General features: G+C 43.0%; 1 protein-coding gene across 6 annotated transcripts in view; it reads right to left on the bottom strand.

Annotated features, from left to right (window-relative positions):
- herc1 (HECT and RLD domain containing E3 ubiquitin protein ligase family member 1) overlaps nucleotides 1-25,401 on the bottom strand; it is a 242,837-nt gene that overhangs the window by 118,498 nt on the left and 98,938 nt on the right. For all 6 annotated transcript variants that reach the window (XM_078430008.1, XM_078430009.1, XM_078430012.1 and 3 more), the window contains exons 24-32: nucleotides 22,876-22,996; nucleotides 20,676-20,727; nucleotides 18,498-18,766; nucleotides 15,112-15,327; nucleotides 13,518-13,638; nucleotides 10,675-10,912; nucleotides 7,071-7,243; nucleotides 3,604-3,759; nucleotides 252-358 (exon numbers count right to left, since the gene is read on the bottom strand). In XM_078430008.1, coding sequence (XP_078286134.1) covers nucleotides 252-358; nucleotides 3,604-3,759; nucleotides 7,071-7,243; nucleotides 10,675-10,912; nucleotides 13,518-13,638; nucleotides 15,112-15,327; nucleotides 18,498-18,766; nucleotides 20,676-20,727; nucleotides 22,876-22,996 — 1,453 coding nt within the window. The remainder of the gene's footprint in view (nucleotides 1-251; nucleotides 359-3,603; nucleotides 3,760-7,070; nucleotides 7,244-10,674; nucleotides 10,913-13,517; nucleotides 13,639-15,111; nucleotides 15,328-18,497; nucleotides 18,767-20,675; nucleotides 20,728-22,875; nucleotides 22,997-25,401) is intronic.

Here is a 25,401-nt window from a genome sequence, read left to right as displayed (position 1 = left end):
GAAACAGTTAGACCGGTACATGGATAGGACAAGTTTGAAGGGATATGGACCATATGCAGGCAGGTGGGACTAGTGTAGCTGGGACATGTTGGCCAGTTGGGCCTGTTTCCACACTGTACCACTCTATGACTCTATAAATAAATACTAAATCAGACAGGATTAAGAGAAAGATAGAGGACCTTTCAGTACATGATACGGAAGCATTTCTAACACCACTCTAAAGATATAATTCCTAAGAGTAGCTACGTTACCTGTATCATCTGATCATCTTCTACACTCGACTCACAGGCAGGCAACACTGCTTCCAGAACATGAAGGGCCAGCAATCTGGTTCTGAGGTTCCCAGCCAGTGGGACACCTGCACAACAAACGACAGCACAACATGGTTTGCTAGTGTGACAAAACATGCAATCAATTCAGGAAGCACAAGAGATTAACGCAAGCAATCACATGGTGCATTTTGATCATGTGAACTGCAAAATCATAATTGATTATAAGAAATGTACACATAATCATCCTTGTTATAAATATGGAAACATTTGAAAGGAACAGTTTTGAGCATTACAATCTTCCCAAAATGGCAGAGGCATTTATTAATATTTGCAAACCTCAGATATATTCCACCTGTGTTAGTGCAGCACAGTGAAGAACTAGGTGCAGAGGTTTGCCATTATCCCAGGATTGACATTTGCCAGGGATAACAATCTGATAACAGGTATTTATTCACAAAATGCCAGAGTAACTCAGTGGGTCAGGCAGCATCTCGGGAGAGAAGGAATGGGTGACGTTTCGGGTCGAGACCCTTCTTCAGTCTGAAGAAGGGTCTCGACCCGAAACGTCACCCATTCCTTCTCTCCCGAGATGCTGCCTGACCTGCTGAGTTACTCCAGCACTTTGTGAATAAATCGATTTGTACCAGCATCTGCAGTTATTTTCTTATACTACTTGAGCATCAATATTGCTTGAACGCACTTTGGTCAACGTGGGTTGTTTTTAAATGTGCTATACAAATAAAATTGACTTGATTTGACTTGACTTCTTTCCCACATCCCTCAAGTTACTAATGTCGCATTTTTTAATGAAAACGAAATCTGCTTTTCCATTCTTCCAATGAAAATTGATAATAATTATGCACTTCCCCTCGCATCTCATCCATCACCTTTACGGCAGTTCTTATATCCCACTGCCAACGTTACCTGCCCTCCTTGCAATGTACAACCTAATCTTGTGCAACCAGAGTCTGTGGTGTCATTAAATACCTTCCCTGACCCCCAGGTATGGCCCATTTTCTAGTTCCTCTAGCCACAAGGCAAGTTTCAAGTAGCATATACACCGATCAGCCAAATCATTATGACCTGATGAGCCAAAACATTACGACTACCTGCCTAATATGTGTTTGGTCCTCCGTGTGCAGCCCCATACGCAGCAGGGTGCGATGCACTGTGTATTGTGACACATTCCTCCCGTGACCACCATTTACATTTTCTGTGACCTGTGCCACAGTCGACATTCTGTCGGTTCGGACCAGACGGGATAGCCTTCGTTGCCCTCGCGCATCGATGAGCCTTGGGCGCCCAACACCCTGTCTGTCGCCGGTTTGTGGTTTGTCCCTCCTCGGACCACTGTCGGTAGGTACTCACCACTGCTGACCGGGAGCACCCCACAAGCCTTGCCGTTTCAGAGATGTTCTGACCCAGTCGTCTGGCCATAACAATTTGGCCCTTGTCAAAGTCGCTCAGGTCTTTACTCCTACCCATTTCTTCTGCATCCAACACATCAACTTCAAGAACTGACTGTTCACTTGCTGCCTAATATATCCCACCCCTTGACAGGCGCCATTATAACAAGATAATCAATGTTACTCACTTCACCTGTCAGTGGTCATAATGTTTTGGCTGATTGGTGTATATTTTCAAATCTTAGCTAACTGAAGTTTGATTTTAAGCAGTACAACACCTCCGAGCAAGTGTGAGCACTTTAGGAGGTCAAATGTAAAGGGAAAATATACAATTAATGGCATAGCTCTTGGCAGCATTAATGTACATAGGAGTCTTGGAGTCCAAGTCCCTGACTTCTTGAAAGTGGCAACACAAGTACATAAAATGGTAAGAACACATATAAAATGCTTGGTTTCATAGGTCGGGCCATTGTATAAGAGTCAGGAAGTCATGATGCAGCTTTATAGGACTGGTTAGGCCACATTTGGACCATTGAACGCAGTTGTGGTTGCCCCATCATTGGAAGGGTATGGAGGCTTTAGAAAGGGTACAGGGGAGTTTGACCAGAGTGCTGCCTGGATTAGAGGGCATTAGCTCCAGGGAAAGGAATGGGCAGCCGTGGTTTCTCCGGAATGCCAGAGACTGCGGGGAGACCCGATAGAAATATATAAAATTCTGAGAGGCATAGAGAGGATAGACAATCAGAACCTTTATCCCAGAATGGAAAAATTTAATACTAGAGGACAGAGCATTAAGGTGAGAGGGGCAAAGTTGAAAGGAGTTGTGCGGCCACATTTTTTAACACACAAGAGCATCTATATTGCTTGAACACTTCTTCCTCACAGCCCTCAATTTACTAGTGTTGCATTTTTAATGAAAACTAAATCTGCTTTTCCATTCTTCCAATGAAAATTGATAATAATGATGCACTTCCGCTTGCATCTCATCCATCACCTTTATGCCCAGTCACACGGCAGTTCTTGTATCCCACTGCCAATTTTGCCTCCCATCCTTGCAATGTACAACCTAATCTTGTGCAACCAGAGTGTGTGGTGGGTGCCTGGAACGCACTTAGTTGAGGCAGATTTAGGACACGTTTGGATAGGCATATGGATATGCTGGGAATGGAGAGATATGGATTGTGTGCAGGGAGCTAGGAGATGGTCAAAGGTTCCTCGTTCACCCTAAGCAGTTCGTAGTTTAGTTGGAGTTCACAGTGTTCAATTCCGTGATGGCCATCGGAAAGAAGCTGTACCTGGACCTTGAAGCAATGAAATTATTGAACAATATACCACGTAGTATAAGAAAATGACTGCAGATGCTGGTACAAATCTTCACAAAATGCTGGAGTAACTCAGCAGGTCAGGCAGCATCTCGGGAGAGAAGGAATGGGCGACGTTTCGGGTCGAGACCCTTCTTCAGACTGAAGGGTCTCGACCCGAAACGTCGCCCATTCCTTCTCTCCCGAGATGCTGCCTGACCTGCTGAGTTACTCCAGCATTTTGTGAACAATATACCACAACACTTTGCCAACTAGGATGAATTGGCAGAGGTGGAATGAAAAGAATCAGATTAAACATTAGATAAGCAACAGAAAAAAACCCAATTCAAACCTTGTTCCTGTATATATATTTTCTACATTACATGCATTTTGTTATGGATGCAAAATAAATCACTTTAAAAAGAGCTTCTGAAGTTTGAAATTTGCTTGCAAACCATCTGATATAACTGCAGCAATTACTGCACTTCAGCACAAGGTGCTGCAGCAATGCAGAGCTTCCAAACGTACTCTCAGGCCAACAGAATGGCCATACAAGGCACCTGGAGAGGTTCTCCGATGTTATTCAGTTTCTGAGGCCGAGTGCTGAGAAGTGAAGTTGCGTACCCGAAAAGTACTTCTGAGCAGCAATGTTAAGTAGCACCTCCGTCCACTTAGGCGAGGCCATTTTCGACTGAATAGCCTTCGAAGACACAACTCTGCGTAGGAAAACGAGAAAATCCCCCAGCTGCAGCTCAGCGGTGTGCTGCTTTCGAAGAATTGCTGGAAAGTAAAGACACGAACGAGTTAAATAAACTGCTCTCTCTATTCTGCGCACATTTCTGAAATCAATAAAGCTTACAACCGGGGAGTCAACAATTTATCTGTTATGCCGAGAAGGCAGGAAAATGAGATCTCGATTTATGAATGTTTGATTTACAAATGTTCACTATAAAGCACTGTCCCCGTTTACTGATTTATATTTTAGTGTCTGAACAGCATACCAATTTTTTCTCTCTCTTTTTTTTTTTTTCCTCTTTTTTTTCTCTTTTTTTTTTCTTTTTCCATTGGAACCTAATCAGATGTACAGCACTTTGGTCAACGTGGGTTGTTTTTAAATGTGCTATACAAATAAAATTGACTTGACTTGACTTGGAGGAATACATTGCACCAAGATATCTATCACGCACATTAGATAGATGCATACCTATCCAATGAATTAAAATCCATAGATTTGACGCATTTTTTCAGGAATGTATATCTATTGGAAATTGGAGTTCAGTTTAAAGATTAGTACCCTGGCTGGCCAATTGGCTTCCTTCTGAGCATCTGGTCTATGATGTTTCAGAAATCTTAAATACTTTATTATTATTTATGTCTTTTGTTTCATTCCAGAATTAATTTTAAAACTTCTTATTGAAAGAAACAAGTTGCTTAAGTATGACTATTGCATAGTTGCAGGGAACAACACCTGTGCAGGTTAATCCCAGCTGGCGAGAGAAGAAACTGGACACTCAAGAGGTATTTACCCAGAACTCAAAGTTCCTGTCACCAAGTCTATATCAATCACGAATCAGCCATTTAGACTCATTCTACACTAAGCTCATTTCCCTCTCTATATATTCCTATTAACATCCCCCAGATTCTACACTTGCCTATATATTTAGGGGTCATTTATAGTAGCCAATTAACCTACCAAACCCAATTCTATGGCAAAATGTGTAGGAGAAAAACTGCAGATGCTACTTTAAATCAAAAGTGGACACAAAATGCTGGAGTAACTCAGCGGGTTAGGCAGCATCTCTGGAAAGAAGGAATGTGTGATGTTTCGGATCGAGACCCTTCGGTCACGCATTCCTTCTCTCCAGAGATGCTGCCCGATCCGCTGAGTTACTCCAGCATTTTGTGTCCACCTCCTATTCTTTGGCATATGGGAAGGAACCAGAGCGCCCAGAGGAAACACAGTGACAGGCAGAATGTGCACGTTCCACACAGACAGCACTCAAAGTCTGGATTAAACCCAGGTTACTGATGCAATGAGGCAGTAGCTTTACTAGCTGCCACCCCAAAGTATAACGTCCAATACTGGGAGTCAAAACTGGATGAAAACCAGAGGTGCTGACCACTAGACCATATGGGAGACACTAAATCCTGTATGTGATACATGTAGAGAGGAACTGCAGATGCCCGTTTAAAACAAAGACAGACACAAAAGGCTGGTGTAACTCAGCAGGTCAGGCAGCATCTCTGGAGAGAAGGAATCGGTGACGTTTCGGGTCTGAAGATGGGCCTCGACCAGAATTGTCACCTATTTCTTTTCTCCAGAGATGCTGCCTGACCCGCTGAGTTACTCCAGCATTTTGAGTCTGTCTCCTTTATGTTGAATTCTCTTTTGACCTGACAGAGCAGAGGAGAATGTCGGGGAACAGAAAGACCCAGGGATACAAGTACATAGTTCCCTGAAAGTGGCAATATACTCAAAAAGGGTGAGCTGGAGATGTTTGGCTCGATTGCAGTCATGGGTTGGGGCATCGTGTTATAGACGTACAAGACATTGGTGAGGTTGCACTTGAAGTATTGCATGCAATTCTGGTCGCTATACTCTAGGAAGGATATGATTCATGTAGAGAGGAGGCACAAAGGGTTCACAAAGGTGTTGCCAAGATTGGAGGGCTAAGAATCAGAGTCATAAAACATGAAAACAGGCCCTTCAGCCCTGCCTGTTCATGTGCCTGTGTAGAGCCAGACAATGTTTAAAAATACATTTGGACAGTAATATGGATAGGAAAGATTAAGAGGAATATGGGCCAAATGCAAGCAAATTAGACTAACTCAGAAAGGCATCCAGGTGCCATACAACACTCTGCCTGCGGCTCTTGATGTATTACTTAGACAAGATCCCATTAAACCCATGGAAGAACTAAAAGCTATTGAGGTAGAAACATGGAAACATAGAAAATAGGTGCAGGAGGCCATTCGGCCCTTCGAGCCAGCACCGCCATTCATTTTGATCATGGCTGATCGTCCACAATCAATAACCCGTGCCTGCCTTCTCCCCATATCCCTTGATTCTACTAGTTCCTAGAGCTCTAACTCTCTCTTAAATCCATCCAGTGATTTGGCTTCCACTGCCCTCTGTGGCAGAGAATTCCACAAATTCACAACTCTCTGGGTGAAAACATTTTTTTCTCACCTCAGTTTTAAATGGCCTCCCCTTTATTCTAAGACTGTGGCCCCTGGTTCTGGACTCCCCCAACATTGGGAACATTTTTCCTGCATCTAGCTTGTCCAGTCCTTTTATAATTTTACATGTTTCTATAAGATCCCCTCTCATCCTTCTACACTCCAGTGAATACAAGCCTAGTCTTTTCAATCTTTCCTCATATGACAGTCCCGCCATCCCAGGGATCAATCTCGTGAACCTACACTGCACTGCCTCAATTACAAGGATGTCCTTCCTCAAATTAGGAGACCAAAACTGTACACAATACTCCAGATGTGGTCTTACCAGAGCCCTATACAACTACAGAAGAACCTCTTTACTCCTATACTGAAATCCTCTCATTATGAAGTTAGCTTTATGTCTTATAAAGACCATTAGGCCTTGGAGCATATAAAGGTTCCCACAGTAGGATTCAAACTGAATTCAAACTGAGTGGTGTTAATGGGAATATATAGAGAGGGAAATGAGCTTAGTGTAGGATGAGTCTAAATGGCTGATTAGTGATTGATATAGACTTGGTGACAGGGACTTTGAGTTCTGGGTAAATACCTCTTGAGTGTCCAATTTCTCCTCTAGCCAGCTGGGATTAACCTGCACAGGTGTTGTTCCCTGCATCTATGCAATAGTCATACTTAAGCAACTTGTTTCTTTTAATAAGAAGTTTTAAAATTAATTCTGGAAAGAAACAAAAGACATAAATAATAATAAAGTATTTAAGATTTCTGAAAAATCATAGACCAGATGCTCAGAAGGAAGCCAATTGGCTTATCATTGGCCAGCCAGGGTACTGATCATTATTATATGACACCCCCCCTTTACCTCATCTACCCCTAATTTTAACACGTACTGTAAAGCTACATATGCTTCATACCTCGGAAATCCTTTGCATCCTCAGTCTCACCAGTGTCATCTAGTTTGTGTTCTCTGTTTCCGTGCAATGGGGTTAGCTGCACCCCGGCCTGGGAGAGCAGGTTCTTCAGCTGACTGCACAGCAGGTCCAACAGAGACTGAACCACCTTCGGGCTCAGCTTGTCTGCATAGGTTCTACAAGAGTAAAGCACAAGGGAAGCACAGCTGTAAACCTGACATGGTGCTAAATAAACTATTTTAGTGTTCATCACATTATCACACTGCTCCGTGGTTTTCTGAGCCACAGCATTTAGTGGATCGAAGATTCAACCTTCAATGCAGTGCATACGGTGTGCATGCAAGACAATATAACAGAACTCCTGTGGGAAGCCATCAATTTCATACATTTTCAAGAAAGGCAGTTGGGAATTGTAGGAGTATACCCGAACTTAATTTACTTGATTCGGCACATCGGTTATATGAAGAAAGGCTTGGATAGTGGAGATGATGTTTCCGTTAGTGCGAGCATCTAGGACTAGAGGCCATAGCCTCAGAATAAAAGGACGCACCTTGAGAAACAAGATGGAGGACTTTCTTTAGTTAGAGGGTGGTGAATCTGCGGAATTTATTGCCACAGAAGACTGTGGAGGCCTTCAATGGATATTTTTAAGGCGGAGATTGATAGATTCTTGATTAGTTCGTGTGTCAGGGGTTATTGGGAGAAGGCAGGAGAATGGGGTTGAGAGGGAAAGATAGATCAGCCATGATTGTATGGCCTAATTCGCATTGAACATAAACTTTGGAAGAGACTGCAGAGTTAGGAATGTTTATTTTTTTGAGGTTTAAGATAACTTCAGTATGCAGAATAATAAAGTGTGGGACAGACACACTAACTTTCACAATTCTCAACATATTTTGAGAATCTACAAAGTGCCAGATTCACATATGTGATTATAAAACTAACTCTTTAGAATGCAGTCAGTGTGCAAAATGAAGAGGTTCTGTGAAGCTGGCTCCATCTGCAAATTCATCAGTAGGTTGGTCAAGCTACAAAAAAAAAGGGCAAACAAAAGGAGGTAATGTAGGTTATTATAGGATGCATACTTTCCAAGACCCAGGATTGGAAATTCTGAAGAGTTTATTTGGCTTTTCACAAAACATATTGTGCAAGTGGCAGCTTAATGTTCCGGGGTACAGGAACTTCAGGAGATGGGGTGAGGGGAAAAGAGTAGGGAGGTTGCATTGTTGGTTAAGGAGGATGTCACAGCTGTGTTCAGACAACCTTGTCCCACCATAGACACTACTGACGGTTCGTCTAGTGAGGCTATATGGGTGGAGCTGAGGAACAAGGAAGGGATGTGTAAGAAAAGAACTGGTGATGCTGGTACATATCGAAGGTATTTATTACACAAAATGCTGGAGTAACTCAGCGGGTCAGGCAGCATCTCAGGAGAGAAGGAATGGGTGGCGTTTCGGGTCGAGACCCTTCTTCAGACTGATGTCAGGGGGGGCTAGCCTGCACCCCAGCGGTATGAACATTGACTTCTCCAACTTTAGATAGTTCCTATGTCCCTCTCTTCCCCTCCCCAGTTCTCCCTCTATCTTCCTGTCTCCACCTATATCCTTCCTTTGTCCCACCCCCCTGACATCAGTCTGAAGAAGGGTCTCGACCCGAAACGTCACCCATTCCTTCTCTCCTGAGATGCTGCCTGGCCTGCTGAGTTACTCCAGCATTTTGTGAAATAAACAAGAAAGGGATGATCACTTTGTTGGGGGTGTACGACAGTCCCCCGAATAGTCAACGGGAATTAGAAGAACAAATGTGCCGGGAGATTGCAGACAGCTGCAGGTCAAATAAGGTTGTTGTAGTAGGGGATTTTAACTTTCCCAATATAGACCGGGAAACTCATAGCGTGAAGGGTTTAGATGGGGTGCAATTCCTCAAAAGTGTTCAGGAGCGTTTTGTTAAGCGGTATATGGAGGCCCCCACACACGAGAGCTGGATCTAGTATTGGGAAATTGGGAAAGGCAAGTTAATGAAGTGTGTGTGGAGGAGCCTTTTGGGACCAGTGACCACAGTTCAATTCGGTTTAAGATAGTTATGGATAGGGACAGAGAGGGTCCACGCGTTAAAATGCTCAACTGCGGTAAGGCCAACTTTGGGGGTATGAGAGAAGGTCTCGCTCAAGTTGACTGGAGCAGGTTATTAGATGGGAAAGGAACATCGGCCAAGTGGGATGTTTTTAAAAGTGTACTGAAGAAAGCTCAAGATGTGTACGTCCCCGATGGAATAAAGGGCAAAGCCGGCAAATGTAAGGAAGCTTGGCTGACGAGGGAAATCAAGACAATTGGCTTAACTCACAAAGACCAAGGCAGTTTGAGGGTGAGAGGACCATTTTACTCTGCCTGACTATTTCTTCCACTGAATAAAAGACACAAAGTGCTGGAGTAACAGCGGGTCAGGCAGCATCTCTGGAGGACATGGATAGGTGCTGCTTCGAGTCAAGACCCTTCTTCAGACTAAGTCAGAAGGTCCCAACCCAAAACGTCACCTAGGTTCTCCAGAGATGCTGCCTGACCCGCTGAGATACTCCAGCACTCTGTGTCTTTTTTTGTAAACCAGCATCTGCAGTTCCACGTATCTAAATCTTCCACTGGTTACAATGGAGAGCATGATTAGGGTGTAATAGGTCTGGTTAACCTAATGCAAACAGTGCGCCACAAAACTCTATTCAGTGCAAGTGAAACCATCTTTCTGCCTCTGAAAACTAAATGTAAACCCCCCCCACCCCGCCCCATAAAACCAAAAGAGATAGGTGCACCTTTTCCATAACTGTCTGATGAGTAGTAGTTCTACTCAATAACCAAAGTCTGTAGTCTCTTTTTTGCTCTGGTTTATTTTCATCCACATGTTTAGACTGTAATGTTGTATGCTTATTGTTTTGATGTGGTTATGCTTTATTCTTAATTGTTAACTGTATGTTTGTGCTGTCATTTGTGAGTGGAGCACCAAGGCACATTCCTTGTATATGCACATACTTGGCCAATAAACTTATTCATTCATTCATTCATGAATACCATTCTAGATATTCAGCTCATCTTATTTAACATTAACTCACATTTTACCATTTTTTTAATGCTAAATGACTGCATTATCCAAATCACACAAACACTGACATCGAAAACTGAGTCGCTGATGAAGATAACTAAATGCCTGGGATAAAATTTTCATTATAAACATTTGTTTTTTTCTCTCTATAAAAATGAGTTTAAGGATTCTTTTAGAATGATCTTAGCGATTTTACTGAATCCTCAATACACACTATTCGGCTGTCGTTCCTCTGATCTTACAGATCAACTCAACCATAAGTGTAAGAAAATAACTGCAGATGCTGGTACAAATCGAAGGTATTTACTCACAAAATGTTGGAGTAACTCAGCAGGTCAGGCAGCATCACAGGAGAGAAGGAATGGGTGACGTTTCGGGTCGAGACCCGAAACGTCACCCATTCCTTCACTCCTGAGATGCTGCCTGACCTGCTGAGTTACTCCAGCATTTTGTGAACTCAACCATAATATTTCTATTCCAAAGTAATTACTGACAAAAAAATAAACATGATACTTACCCTGTGGTAATGGCTAGAATCTGAAGTAATCTGGTACTGGCTACCTTTAAAGCTGTGCTGAGCTGTGAAATGCCAGGTTTTTGTATCAACTGCAGTGGCTGCCCCAGCATAGTGTCGGTCCCACACAACTGGGACAATACATTCAACAAGCCACTGGAGATTGCCAAGGAGACATCGACAGGGTGATAACGCACACTAAGTGCAAAGACTGTGACCAGCAAAAGGCGTTGTTGTGCTCCTGAAAAGAATATCAAACATGAATAAAAACACAAACGTGCATTGTTAACAATACTAATAAACACTAACAAAATTTTTAACCATCATAGTTCTAACATATTTGCATTCTTTACTCACGAAGTTCTTGCATAATTCTCCACTTTAAAAAAAAAATACTAGTTCAACTTCCACACAATTTCCATTAGGAAAGGCTGCGGAAAAGGGAATTGTGGTTGCAGAGCAGGGAAGTGTAAATAAGCTCTGAACTACATAGACTGTTTGTTTTTTGTGTGTACGTATGTGTGCATGTATATGTGTATATGCGTATCTATATATATATATCTATTTCACAAAATGCTGGAGTAACTCAGCAGGTCAGGCAGCATCTCAGGAGAGAAGGAATGGGTGACGTTTCGGATCGAGACCCTTCTTCAGACTGATGTCAGGGGAGCGGGACAAAGGAAGGATATAGGTGGAGACAGGAAGATAGAGGGAGAACTGGGAAGAGAGGGACAGAGGAACTATCTAAAGTTGGAGAAGTCAATGTTCATACCACTGGGCTGCAAGCTGCCCAGGCGAAATATGAGGTGCTGTTCCTCCAATTTCCAGTGGGCCTCACTATGGCACTGGAGGAGGCCCATGACAGAAAAGTCAGACTGGGAGTGGGAGGGGGGGTTGAAGTGCTCAGCCACCGGGAGATCAGGTTGGTTAAGGCGGACTGAGCGAAGGTGTTGAGCGAAACGATCACCGAGCCTGCGTTTGGTTTCGCCGATGTAAAGAAGTATATGCGTATCTATATATAGATCTATATATGTGTGCATTTGTGAGTATGTGTATATATACACAGACTGGACTTTTTGTTTCTCTATCGTTTATTATAGTGTTTACAGTGTACTATGTTTACATATTCTGTTGTGCTGCTGTAAGTAAGAATTCCATTGTTCTGTCTGGGACACACGACAATAAAACACTCTTGACTCCAGTCTATAAAAATCAAATTTAATAAGACGTGCCTTTTGTTCCCTAATGTTATAGATAGCAGACGAGAGTACTTGGACTCACAGCGGAGTGACAACCAGATTAGGAATCTATAAACGTAACTATGAAACTACAACTTGGAGCTCGGTATTTCCTGACAGGGATAGGCAAATACAAAACGCTGGTCCTTCTTCAACAACCCACTTCTATTAGCTTCATGGGCTTATAGTTCAGAACCAATAGGCCTGGTTAGAATGGATGTGGAGAGGATGTTTCAGAATAAAAGGATAGACACAAAAAGCTGGAGTAACTCAGCAGGACTCAGAATAAAATGACCTAATGCTGCTCCTAGAACTTATGAAAGTTGTAAGGGATATCAATATCAACATACAGAAATCTCAATTTCATATAGGATTTTTAAAAAAAGAGTATCAGGAATGTTAACTAAATGCTATCATCTTCCCTAGAGATCTTGAATACAAGTAGAAGTTGTGTCACAAGCACAAAATGTCTTGGTTAGATAACAATAAGCATTTAAATAGGAACTACTTTTACAAGCAGTAGTAACACGCATTATTTGTAAGGAATAATATCAAAATATGACAGACAATGTTATCTGGTCATTTCCCTCCACAGATGCTGCCTGGCACAACTCAGGATTTTTTTTGCTCAGGATTCCAGCATCTGCAAACTCCTGTCAGCGATATTCTAATCTCTGATAGACACAAAATGCTGGAGTAACTCAGCGGGACAGGCACCTATTCCTTCTCTCCAGAGATGCTGCCTGCCCCGCTGAGTTACTCCAGCATTTTGTGTCTATCAGAGATTTAAACCAGCATCTGCAGGTCTTACCTACATATTGTAACCTCTGCTGGTTGGCTATTTTAGAATGAAAAAATGAAATGCATCTGCATCTCTTCCTGTTTACAAACAGCCAACTTATTGACAGCCGCAGAGGTGAGTGAGTGTTTGGGAGACCGGCAGGATAGATGGGGATGGATCTGAGGTCTGCCTGCAGGTATCTTGTGTGTGCTGGGAAGAGGGCATCTCAGGTTGCCTTCTCTCCTAGCCTTGAGCCGCAACAATAGGGCTGGGATGAACCCAGCAGAGCTGAGAGCACTAAGCAGACTCACTCATTCACTTCACTCACTAGATTAGTGAGGCTCCGGTCACAGCTATTTCTATGATTCTCTCCCACACACTCTCCGGCTTACTAACAGTTCAGCTTCTTACAAGTGTTCAGGAAAGGAACACTGGTATAATCTGGGGTAGGTCCTGCATTTAGGGTTTAGAAGATTCAGAACAGAATGAAGAAATCGGGAAAAAAAATCTATATTGCTAATGTTGTTTATGACAACACACGTTTTGTAAAACACATAATTAGCTGGATATTTTAGTTATTACATAATAACTAATAATATTATTTGCAATATAATTTATTATAATAACTTATATTGCAAATAATATTATTAATTATTATGTAATAAGTAAAATATCCTGCTAATTATGTGTTTTACATTTAGTTTTATTCTTGAAACCTTTCCAAAAATAATGCTGCATAAAGAGAGGAGGAAAGTACATTTGTAATTGCGTTGTTTAATCAGCTTCTTAATATCTTTCAGTTTTTATGATGCAGTGCAGTCTCTTACCAATGTGGTGCTTGTTTGTCTGTAGAGCCCGCTCAAGAATAGCAGACAGCTGCTGGTAGATCTTGTGAACTGCAGCCTGGATGTCCATCTGAATGCTTCTCTTGGCAGCTCTGATGCCATCCTGAATGAACAAATTAAAAAGGCCCGTAGAAATGTATTTGTTCTTATTATAACACAATAACCGTACACCAATAATATTTACAAACATACTGGAATTCAAAAGAAAAGAAATACGGCTTAATTTAGATCGTGAAGCTCCTTACAGGCAGAGAAGTATTTTCTGTTGTTGCCCATAACACTGGGAAATGCAGTAACTGATAGTAAAATCAGAAACTATGGTAAGATCGGAAGATAATTTGTTTAGCAAAATTGCTAGAGGGAATGGTATCACTGGAAGAACTTCTACTCCTCTTCAACAGAGCCCCTTCGTTCGTTTGTCGTTCGTTTGTTCGTTCCCGCCTCGGGTCGCGGGGCTTGGGTCGGCCCGCTGCGAACCTTTCACCGTCCGGCGTGGCCTGGAACGTGGCAACTTCAGCAGCCTGACCGCGGGAGAAGTCGGCAGGGGAAGAAAAAAGGCATTCTGGACTTCCATCACAGTGAGGAGGTGACTGGAGGAGACTCACTGTGATGGATGTTTCTTTTTTTTGTTTTGTGTTGGTTTGTGATTGTGTGTGTAATTGCTTATTTTATTGCTCTTACTATTGGACTGTGGGTGACGGAATCTCGTCCAAAAGACTTGTTTTTTTTGGATGACAATAAATGTAATTCTGATTCTGATCTCAGAGGGCAGATAAGGCACACGGTTAAGTCCTCAATCAAAAGAAATGCCAGTAGTCAGGGTAAAACACGTGTGTACAAATTTGTTGTAAAGGGCCAGATTAACAAACTAAATCACTTTTGACAGCTACTCATGAGAAATATTTTTTACGTTAAACATACAGAAATATTCATTTATAAACATAGGATATATCGGGCAGCATCTCACGCGAACATGGATAGGTGACGATTTGAGTCAGGACCCTTCTTCAGACTGAATCTGAAGAAGGTTCCTGACTCGAAACGTCACCTATTCATATGTAGGAGAAAAACTTCAGATGCTGGTTAAATCGAAGGTCGACACAAAATGCTGGAGTAACTCAGAGGGTCAGGCAGCGTCTCGGGGGAGAAGGAATGGGTGACGTTTCGGGTCGAGACCCTTCTTCAGACTGATGTCAGGGGAAGGGGCGGGACAAATATAGGATGTAGTAGGAGACAGGAAGACAGTGGGAGAACTGGAAAGTGGGAGGGGAAAGAGAGGGACAGAGGAACTACCAATGTTCATACCGCTGGGGTGTATATAGTGAGTCATTTTGACCTGGAACACCATGCTGGATGCAGGGGCCTTTGAAATCAAATTTCTACTCAAGCAGGAAACATTTGCACAGCATTAACAGAGCCTGAAGACGAGTTCCGACCTGAAACGTCACCCATTCCTTCTCTCCCGAGATGCTGCCTGACCCGCTGAGTTACTCCAACATTTTGTGTCTACTGTCACCTATTCGTGTTCTCCAGAGATGCTGCCTGAAGCACTGAGTTACCAAGTGTCCTTTTTTACCTGATAGTGATGCATTTGAACACTTTCACCGTTGATTTCTACATTGCCGACGGTGCCCAGGCCAAAGCATCCTGCAAGAAACTGCAGTCGGACTGAAGTGAGCAAAGAGGCAGAGTTGAACCACGATGCCAGGCAACTGCTTCCTGCAAACTGGCTGCCCTTTTCCTCCATTCCAGAAAGCAACACCAGGATTTGATGAAGCGCTGCCAGTCGAAGCTACAAAGCATTAAACATAAATATCAAGTTACAGAATCTTCAATTCTAATAATTTAATTCTTTGCATTAATATCAATAAAAAATCATCCAAAATAAACTTGAAATAAATGATTCCACGGCACACCATGTTTAAAAATTGCTTATATATGTTAACCAGTTTAGTTTAGTTTAGAGATACAGCGTTGAAACAGGCCCTTCAGCCCACCGGGTCCATGCCGACCAGCGGTCACCCCGTACACTAACACTATCCTTACGCACTGGGGACAATTTCCAATTTTACCAAAGCCAATTAACCCACAAACCCGTACATTTTTGGAGTGTGGGAGGAAACCTGGATATCTGGTGCTGTATGGCAGCAACCTTACAGCTGTGCCCTGGTGCTGTATGGCAGCAACCTTACCGCTGTGCCCTGGTGCTGTATGGCAGCAACCTTACCGCTGTGCCCTGGTGCTGTATGGCAGCAACCTTACCGCTGTGCCCTGGTGCTGTATGGCAGCAACTTTACCGCTGTGCCCTGGTGCTGTATGGCAGCAACCTTACCGCTGTGCCCTGGTGCTGTATGGCAGCAACTTTACCGCTGTGCCCTGGTGCTGTATGGCAGCAACTTTACCGCTGTGCCCTGGTGCTGTATGGCAGCAACCTTACCGCTGTGCCCTGGTGCTGTATGGCAGCAACCTTACCGCTGTGCCCTGGTGCTGTATGGCAGCAACTTTACCGCTGTGCCCTGGTGCTGTATGGCAGCAACTTTACCGCTGTGCCCTGGTGCTGTATGGCAGCAACTTTACCGCTGTGCCCTGGTGCTGTATGGCAGCAACCTTACCGCTGTGCCCTGGTGCTGTATGGCAGCAACCTTACCGCTGTGCCCTGGTGCTGTATGGCAGCAACCTTACCGCTGTGCCCTGGTGCTGTATGGCAGCAACCTTACCGCTGTGCCCTGGTGCTGTATGGCAGCAACTTTACCGCTGTGCCCTGGTGCTGTATGGCAGCAACTTTACCGCTGTGCCCTGGTGCTGTATGGCAGCAACCTTACCGCTGTGCCCTGGTGCTGTATGGCAGCAACCTTACCGCTGTGCCCTGGTGCTGTATGGCAGCAACCTTACCGCTGTGCCCTGGTGCTGTATGGCAGCAACCTTACCGCTGTGCCCTGGTGCTGTATGGCAGCAACTTTACCGCTGTGCCCTGGTGCTGTATGGCAGCAACTTTACCGCTGTGCCCTGGTGCTGTATGGCAGCAACCTTACCGCTGTGCCCTGGTGCTGTATGGCAGCAACCTTACCGCTGTGCCCTGGTGCTGTATGGCAGCAACTTTACCGCTGTGCCCTGGTGCTGTATGGCAGCAACTTTACCGCTGTGCCCTGGTGCTGTATGGCAGCAACCTTACCGCTGTGCCCTGGTGCTGTATGGCAGCAACTTTACCGCTGTGCCCTGGTGCCAGCTAATTACAAATAAAACAGGCAAGGTCATATCCAAGTTGTGCATAGTGTGGAGGTGGGAGAGTGCTGGGAGATTGGTCTGCAATAGGTACTCATGAGATACAAGGCTTGGACGGTAGGAGAGAACTATTGGGACCTCATGGATGTCAGTTTGGGCAGGAGAGAAAAAGAGGGAAGGTTTAATCATCTTAGGCCATTGGTGAGGCTAAAGATAATGGAATCCATAGCTTTAGCACAACTTCATTGTCATTAATTTTTATAATTAAATTCATTATAATTTAATTTCACAATCAACTGTCACAAACAAAAGTGTTGAGACACTGGATCCAACACCAGGCTTCCACCGTCACCAAAGTAGGCTGCATGAGCAAATGAGGAAAAACCTTTTCAGTCAGAGTGTTGTAAATCTGTGGAATTCTCTGCCTCAGAAGGCAGTGGAGGCCAATTCTCTGAATGCATTCAAGAGAGAGCTAGATAGAGGATCTTAAGGATAGCGGAGTCAGGGGGTACGGGGAGAAGGCAGGAACGGGGTACTGATTGAGAATGATCAGCCATGATCACATTGAATGGCGGTGCTGGCTCGAAGGGCCGAATAGCCTACTCCTGCACCTATTGTCTAGTCTAATCATATCTGGCTACTCTGCTACCAATCTCATCACCATCCATTTCCTTCATGTACCCATCCAATTTGACATTGAATGCTGAAGATGAGATCCGCCACCTCACACACCTCAGCAATTATCTCCTCCATTTAATATTGTACCAATGATCTATCATTCTAGAAATGACCCAATAAGTTCATGTTATAGTAGCAGCATTAGGCCATTCAGACCATCGTCTACTCCACCATTCAATCATGGCTGATCTATCTTTTCCTCTCAACCCTATTCTCCTGCCTTCTCCCCATTATCCCTGATACTCATGCTGATCAAGAATTTGTCCATCTGCACCTTAAAAATACCCAATAGCTTGGCCTCCACAGCCATCTGTGGCAATGAATTCCACAGATTCATCACCATCTGACTAAATAAATTCCTCCCCATCTCCTTTCTAAAGGCACGTCCTTTTATTCAGAGGCTATGGCCTCTGGTGCATAACTCTCCCACTAGTGGACACATCCTCTCCACATCCACTCTATCGAGGCTTTTCACTACTGGGTAAGTTTCAATGAGGTCCCCCTCATTGTTCTAAACTCCAGCAAACACAGGTCCAATGCCCAATGATAGGTACAGCAAACAGTACGTTTTTAATCTACTTTCCATAATTCAAAACACTTCTAGAATTTTGTTGTGTACTCTGGCAAAATAAATGTGTAGGAAAATAACTACAGATGCTGGTTCAAATCGAAGGGAGACAGTTTTGAAGGAAGTTCCTTTTTAAGTCTTTCTTCATATTTATTTTGCCCAGGTAGACACAAAATGCTGGAGTAACTCAGCGGGTCAGGCAGCATCTCAGGAGAGAAGGAATGGATGACGTTTCGGGTCGAGACCCTTCTTCAGACTGAAGAAGGGTCTTGACCCGAAACGTCATCCATTCCTCTCCTGAGATGCTGCCTGACCCGTTGAGTTACTCCAGCATTTTGTGTCTACCTTCGATTTGAACCAGCATCTGTAGTTATTTTCCTACACATTTATTTTGCCCAGCATCAATTCAGAATTCTTGTGAATCTATGGGGCACATTCATTATTACAGCTGACATGTTTAACTCAATAAAAAGCAAACAAGAATACCTACTTACCTCAGACCTCATCTGCTGCTGTTCCATTGCAATGATGATGGCTTGAGGGTTGGACGACATAGTTTCTTCGGGCTCTTTAAAAGCTGGGGAAGTGCCAACGCCTCCACTCACAAAACTAACCACGTTATCAATAAAGGCGTGAATTCCGAATGACTGGTTCAGATCAAATTCCAGTGCATTAGACAAGGGGGAAATATCAGAGGATGCCTCTCTGCTGTATTTCAGCCACGTCCAAGAAGTTCTCAGGGAATCGGTGCTATAAGGAGGTCCTGTGGAGCATAGAATAATGGAAATAAGTCAGCGTAGGCCCCCAGAGAATACAACAACCTTCATTGTTAGATATTGTATCCAACAGATCAATAAACAAAAAAGTTAATGATCATGCACAAAGCATATTCAAAACAGCACAAACTGCCAGGGCCTGAGTTTATTCCAAATAATACAGAACATTTAGAGGGACTGTGAGGGGTGGGCTGAGGAAAGGACAATTATTGGCCAACCAGGAGACCTTCAAGATCCTTAGTTTAAAATTCTACAGAATGCTTTTGAAAATGTTGCGCAAGCTCATTGCAAATCCAAACGACGTTATAAAAGCTTCAACAAGAGAATTCCAAGAACGTTGTCTCTTTATTCTAGAACAGGTACATGTCAGCTGTCGTATCTGATCACTGTATATACCTCAGATGTAAGGAATGCAAAGATTCACAGTAAAAGACTGCTGAGATGAAGGGCAATTGTCCTAAACAACTGGGCCTATATTCTCTGGTGATTATTCGAAAGACAAGCAATTTCACAGTAAAACAAAAACTCTACTGGGCCTTGACAGGGATGCAGAAGAAATGTCTTAATGAATGTAACAGCTTGGCCACACAGGACTGAGATGTGAAGAAATCCCTTCACCAAAAGGTGATGAATGTTTGGAATTCTCCATCCAAGGGGATTATGGCAGCTCAGTCAGAGGTTTATAGTTTTTGGAATTTAAGTGAATCAAGGGATGTGGCATTAGGAGATCAGCCATGGTCTGACTGAATGTGGAGTAGGTACGAGGTGCCAAAGGCCTACTCCTGCTTTTAATGATCTTGTGTACAACGCTAAAATGGAGAACTGTCACCAAGACAAAGCTGCACCAACACAGATAACGATCTGGCCGACTGGCTGAACAGATGGAACAAACCAATGCAGAGTTAAATGACGATATATATTTCATTGCCATAAAATACATGGGCAAGCTTTAAGTTTTAATAAAGTTAAACATGCCATTATTTACTTGCTTGCAACTCCTCCTGTTTCTGGGACTCAACTGACCAACAAGGAGTAAACACACTACCACACAAAATCAGAAGACAAAAGGAAACATTTGATACAACACATGCCGATAATTGAAGCAGTTAAATTCGTCAGGCATTAAATATCCATGAAAGTTGATCAGCCATTAGAAAGTTTCAAACAGTTTAAACTGTAGAAATGATTGATGCCATGCCACACAAATTATTGCTTCTCACACAATTTTAACATTATGCAAGTATTATGAAGCATCACAAAATTTGATTATTTTATTGAACTAAAGTTAAGATTGACCCAAAATTTATTTTTCTACACAAATTGCTTTTGCTAACATAATGTACGTCACAAAGTATCCACTCAAATACATTTCCTGAACAGAAAGACTGTGATTATTGTCCTAAATTAAGCACCAGCTGGGATTTTTTCAGTCAGAGAGTTGTAAATCTGTGGAATTCTCTGCCTCAGAAGGCAGTGGAGGCCAATTCTCTGAATGCATTCAAGAGAGAGCTAGATAGAGCTCTTAAGGATAGCGGAGTCCAGGGGTATGGGGAGAAGGCAGGAACGGGGTACTGATTGAGAATGATCAGCCATGATCACATTGAATGGTGGTGCTGGCTCGAAGGGCCGAATGGCCTCCTCCTGCACCTGTTGTCTATTGACTAGTAAATTAAAAACAGGCACGAGAGTTAAGTGCTTGAAATTAAACAGAAGGCAAAGATAAGATTCTCTAACGACCTAACAGATGGCATCAATTTAAAAAAAATAATAATCCAGGTCGTATACAATCCTGATTAAATAAATGAATCAGAAATGTACGGGGTAATTTTGCAAATTTCACCACTGCACTAACATCCAAATGACAAAAATATCCTGACAATTACACAATCGACTCACCACGTTTTCGCTGAACTGATGCTAAATCCATATCCACATTTCTTCTGGAGTTCTTTACACAAAGAATAAAATTAAGAGCATTTAAGACACAAATCACATGAAATAGAATGCTATTTCAGCTTAAAAAGTGTTGTAATTTAACATACTTAGAGTATGTACGTTTTCCTCATGACCTGCGTGGGTTTTCACCGAGATCTCTGGTTTCCTCCCACATTCCAAAGACGTACAAGTTTGTAGGTTAATTGGCTCGGTGTAAATGTATGAAATTGCCCCTAGTGTGTGTAGGACAGTGTTAGTGTGTGGGGATCGCTGGTCAGCGCGGACTCGGTGGGCCGAAGGGCCTGTTTTCGTGCTGTATCTTTAAACTAAACGAAATGAAACCACTGCCTTCAGATTTACAGTAACCTCATTGATAAACTTATGTCAATTTATATCACCGGTTCTAAATTATATGTAACGGTAAGAATACTTCACCTTTAAGTTTACAAAAACACAATCATGATTAAAATTTAAGTTAATATAGGTTTTAATCATATATCTACTGCATAATGAAAGAAAACTGTTTTATTAAACATATATTCATACAAATTTCTGTACATCCGAAATAGTTATATAATGTATGCACCTTTATCTTTAGTTTAAAGATACAGCATGGAAACAGGCTCTTCATATGAAAATAAATGGCAAAATTGTCAAATGTGTCAAATTGGTGAGAGGCAAGGCAGAAGTGTGGGATAATAGGCAAACGGTTATAGAGTAGTTGACGTAAGTGATACTCAGCAATTATCTAAGGTGGACACAAAATGCTGGAGTAACTCAGCCGTCAGGCAGCATCTCAGGAGAGAAGGAATGGGTGACGTTTCAGGTCAAGACCCTTCTTCAGACTGATAATCTGATCACAGAGTCCAGGCTGCAGGGGGGTTTCCTAATTTTGACTCCTCTTCTGCTGAGATCCCTCATCATTCTTTATGCTCTATGCTAGACCAAAGGAAGTGGCTTAGGTTTGTTTTTTTTTGTTCATGTTTGAAATGCATGCATCATTGACAAAGCCAATATTTATTGTCCATCTTCAACTGTCCTTGAGAATATGGTGGTTCCCCTTATGAACCAAGTCCTCTTAAGGTGTTCATACAATCCAGTTCCAGGATTTAGACAAAGTGACATTGAAGGATTGCCGATGTGTCCAAGCCTGACTTGAATTCAGGGGAAAGATCAGGAAGGGAGATAGCAAAGTCGTCAGGTTAGTGCGGGGGGGGGGGGGGGGGGGGGGGGGGGGAGAGAGGGGGGTGTGGGAAGAAGGATTGGGGCAGCACTTTGCGTGGGCAGGAAACAGCAATCTTTAACAACACGTCCAACTCTCACACCGTTCTCTAAATAGTATTTTGCATGGAAAATTACATCATGGCTTGAATTGCCGATTGGACCTTCATATTAGTGTTGTGAGGGCTACACACAAATCTGAAATGACCAGCCAAATTTCACATTTTAATTGATGCAACATGATCCAAAAAATGTCATTGCCTGGTGATCCATGCCAAGCGTGCTCCAATAGTATCTTCAATGTTTAGTTTAGTTTAGAGACACAGCATGGAAACAGGCCCTTCAGCCCAACGAGCAATCCCCATCACTATTTCTAACCCACACACTAGGGACAATTTACTGAAGCGAATTAACCTACAACCCAGTATGTCTTTGGAATGTGGGGAGAAACCAGAGCACCCGGGGAAAACCCACGTGGTCAAGGGGAGAACGTACAGACTCAATTCAGACAGCAGCCGTAGTCAGGATTGAACCATGGTCTCTGGCGCTGTAAGGTGGCAACTCTACCGCTGTGCCACTGTGCTGCCCCCTTTCGTTTTAAATGCTTTGGAATATATTTTCTGTATCATTGTGTGCCTTGTAAAATTAGCCGAGTTAGAATCAGCAAAAGGAAAAAAAAACACTCTTCAAAAGTGGCAGGTTTTTACCAAAGCACCGAAGCTCCAATATAATAAACCTAATTTACAGCAACTGGCATCACAAAGAGGACAATGGCAGCAGGCACATGGGAACATCACTGATAGAGAGATATGACATATATCACATACGAGTGACAGCAACATGTCCGGTTGAATTAAAGCCAGCACCAGCCCAGTGGCAGTTGTTTTCATGAGTTAATATTTCTCATAACTGAAGCAGCCTTCATAACTGAAATACTCACAAAAGCACAGCCTTCCTCGTCTGAGTCAGGCTGAGACAAGTCTGATTCACTTCTTGATTTAGTCAGTTTGTAGGTAGAGTTGGATTGCACGGAATGGGTTTCTGCTGTCAAGCTTTCACTCCTAGAAGAAACAAGTAGAATTGTCACGGATATTCTCCACAAGTTATATATACATACAACATGTTTAAACCGTAATGTGGCATCCTTATTGTTTTGATGTGTTTATGCCCTATTCTTAATTGTTAACTGTATGTTTGTGTTGTCATTTGTGAGTGGAGCACCAAGGCACATTCCTTGTATATGTACATACTTGGCCAATAAACATTAATTAATTCATTCATTATTGCTCTGATACACACTGTAATTCAACATTGAAATAGTTTTAGGATAATATCCAATGAAATGTAATTAAGACCAACATAATGAGTACTTAACAAAATGCAATACATTTACAATAAGTGTAATTTAGAAGAATCCAGAGTCCTAGTTCAATGAGAAACTGTTGTAGAGATTCTGATTCAGATGATTTTGTCATACATGTAATAAAATTCCATGTTTGCATGGTTCATAAACAGTATGGTTAATATTGAAATGGTTAATACTACAATGAATGCAACAAGTACTAAACAGCAATATGACGCGAGGACCAATATGCAATCTGACAGTACAAGAAAAAATAAAGGACAATAATGGGATTACCGAAGGAGGTAGAGCTAAGAATACATGGCAGCATCTCTGGTAAGAGGGTGTGCCAGAGGCTCTTCAGGTTCAGGAGTCCAATAGCAGTGGGGAAGAAGCTATTCTTACGGAGACATCGGGCTTTCAGGCTCCTGTACTTTCTTGCCAATGGACGTTCTTTTAGGAAGGGGATGAGGAGGAATTTCTTTTGTGGTGAATCTGTGGAATTCTTTGCCACAGAAGGCTGTGGAGGCCGTCAATGGATATTTTTAAGGCAGAGATAGATAGATTCTTGATTAGTACAGGTGTCAGGGTGTTATGTGGAGAAGGCAGGAGAATGGGATTAGGAGGGATAGATAGATCAGCCATGATTGAATGGCAGAGTAGACTTGATGGGCCAAATGGCCTGGTTCTGCTCCTATCACATGAACTTCTCCCAGAAGGTAGAAGTGAGAACAATGAATGGTCAAGGTGGCAGACACCCTTGACAATGCTTGCAGCTTTTCTGATGCAATGCACTGTGACAATAGACTGGATGGAAGCAAGTGACAAGCCTGTGATTGATGGGGCTGTGCTCATCACTTTCTGCATGGTCATCAGACCCAGCCACAATCACCTTGCATCCTCTTGATTGAATTGAGCCTTTATTTTATTCGGGAATTCTCTCTTGGCAACTCTGATAGCCTTATGAAGATCAAACATGGCCTTCTTGTGCAATACAAGGTCACCTTCTTGAAAGCCTCGTATCTGGACTTTATCAGAGAATGAATCTCCCTGTTCATCCAAGGGTTGTGGCTCGGGTAGATCCCTAATTGTCTTTGTCGGAGCAGTCGTCAACACATTTCTTGATGAAACCAGAGGTGGCTGAGGTATACACATTCAGGCTGGAGGAAGTGGGCTTCAGTTCACTGAAGGAGTAAAGTAGACCCTCAGCTTCCACAAACCACTGCTGTATCACTTTCTTTGCCTCGTGCTTCAATCCCTGTCTGCAAACCGGCAGCAGCAGCATCAACTGATGGTCAAAACAAGGGTGAGGGATGGTGCAATGGCACACCTGATGGTGGTTAGTGGTGGTCTACAGTATTAACACCCCCTGTGGAGGAGAGGCATGCGCATGGTATTTGGGAAGTATGCTCCTGACCATTGATTCACCAGAGATTATGAGTGTGGCATCAGAGTTTACTGTCTCTAGAGACTTGATGATAGAGTATGATATGTCCAATGCCATCTTAGTGCTGGCTTGAGGTGATGTGTAGGTGACAAGGTGGTCGTGGGGAAGGTCAGGGCAGCACAATAGAGCCGAGACTGTCACATCAGTGCACCACAGTGTTACATAGAAACATAGAAAATAGGTGCAGGAGGAGGTCATTCAGCCCTTCGAGCCAGCACCGCCATTCATTGTGATCATGGCTGATTATCCACAATCAGTAAGCTGTGCCTGCCTTCTCCCCGTATCCCTTGATTCCGCTAGCCCCTAGAGCTCCATCTAACTTATTCATAAAGAACACGGCTCCGCTTTTCCACCTGCCTGAGAATTCTGAGCGATCCATACGATAAATGAGGGTAGACTCAGGTTGTATTGGAGGGTTTGGTGAGGCATGGGTGAGCAATGAAACCAAGAGCGTGGCGGGCCTTGAACTGTCTTTGAAACAGCAGCCTTGCTCTAAGCTCTTCAGGTTTGTTCTTAAGTGGTTGAACGTTAGTTAGAAGTTTGCTGGGGGGAAGATCGCAATTCTCACTGTTATTTAGTTTTAAGATATAAAAAACTGTACCGATAAGAAGTACGAAAATGAGTGTTTTGGATACATTCTAAAATGACAGGAAAGCGTGATAGTGAGGGGTGGGATG

The sequence above is a fragment of the Rhinoraja longicauda genome, chromosome 38 (assembly GCF_053455715.1).
Source record: "Rhinoraja longicauda isolate Sanriku21f chromosome 38, sRhiLon1.1, whole genome shotgun sequence".
Classification (NCBI taxonomy): domain Eukaryota; kingdom Metazoa; phylum Chordata; class Chondrichthyes; order Rajiformes; family Arhynchobatidae; genus Rhinoraja; species Rhinoraja longicauda.
The sequence above is the reverse complement of the archived record's forward strand: the minus strand, read 5'-3'. Positions and strand labels throughout refer to the sequence as shown.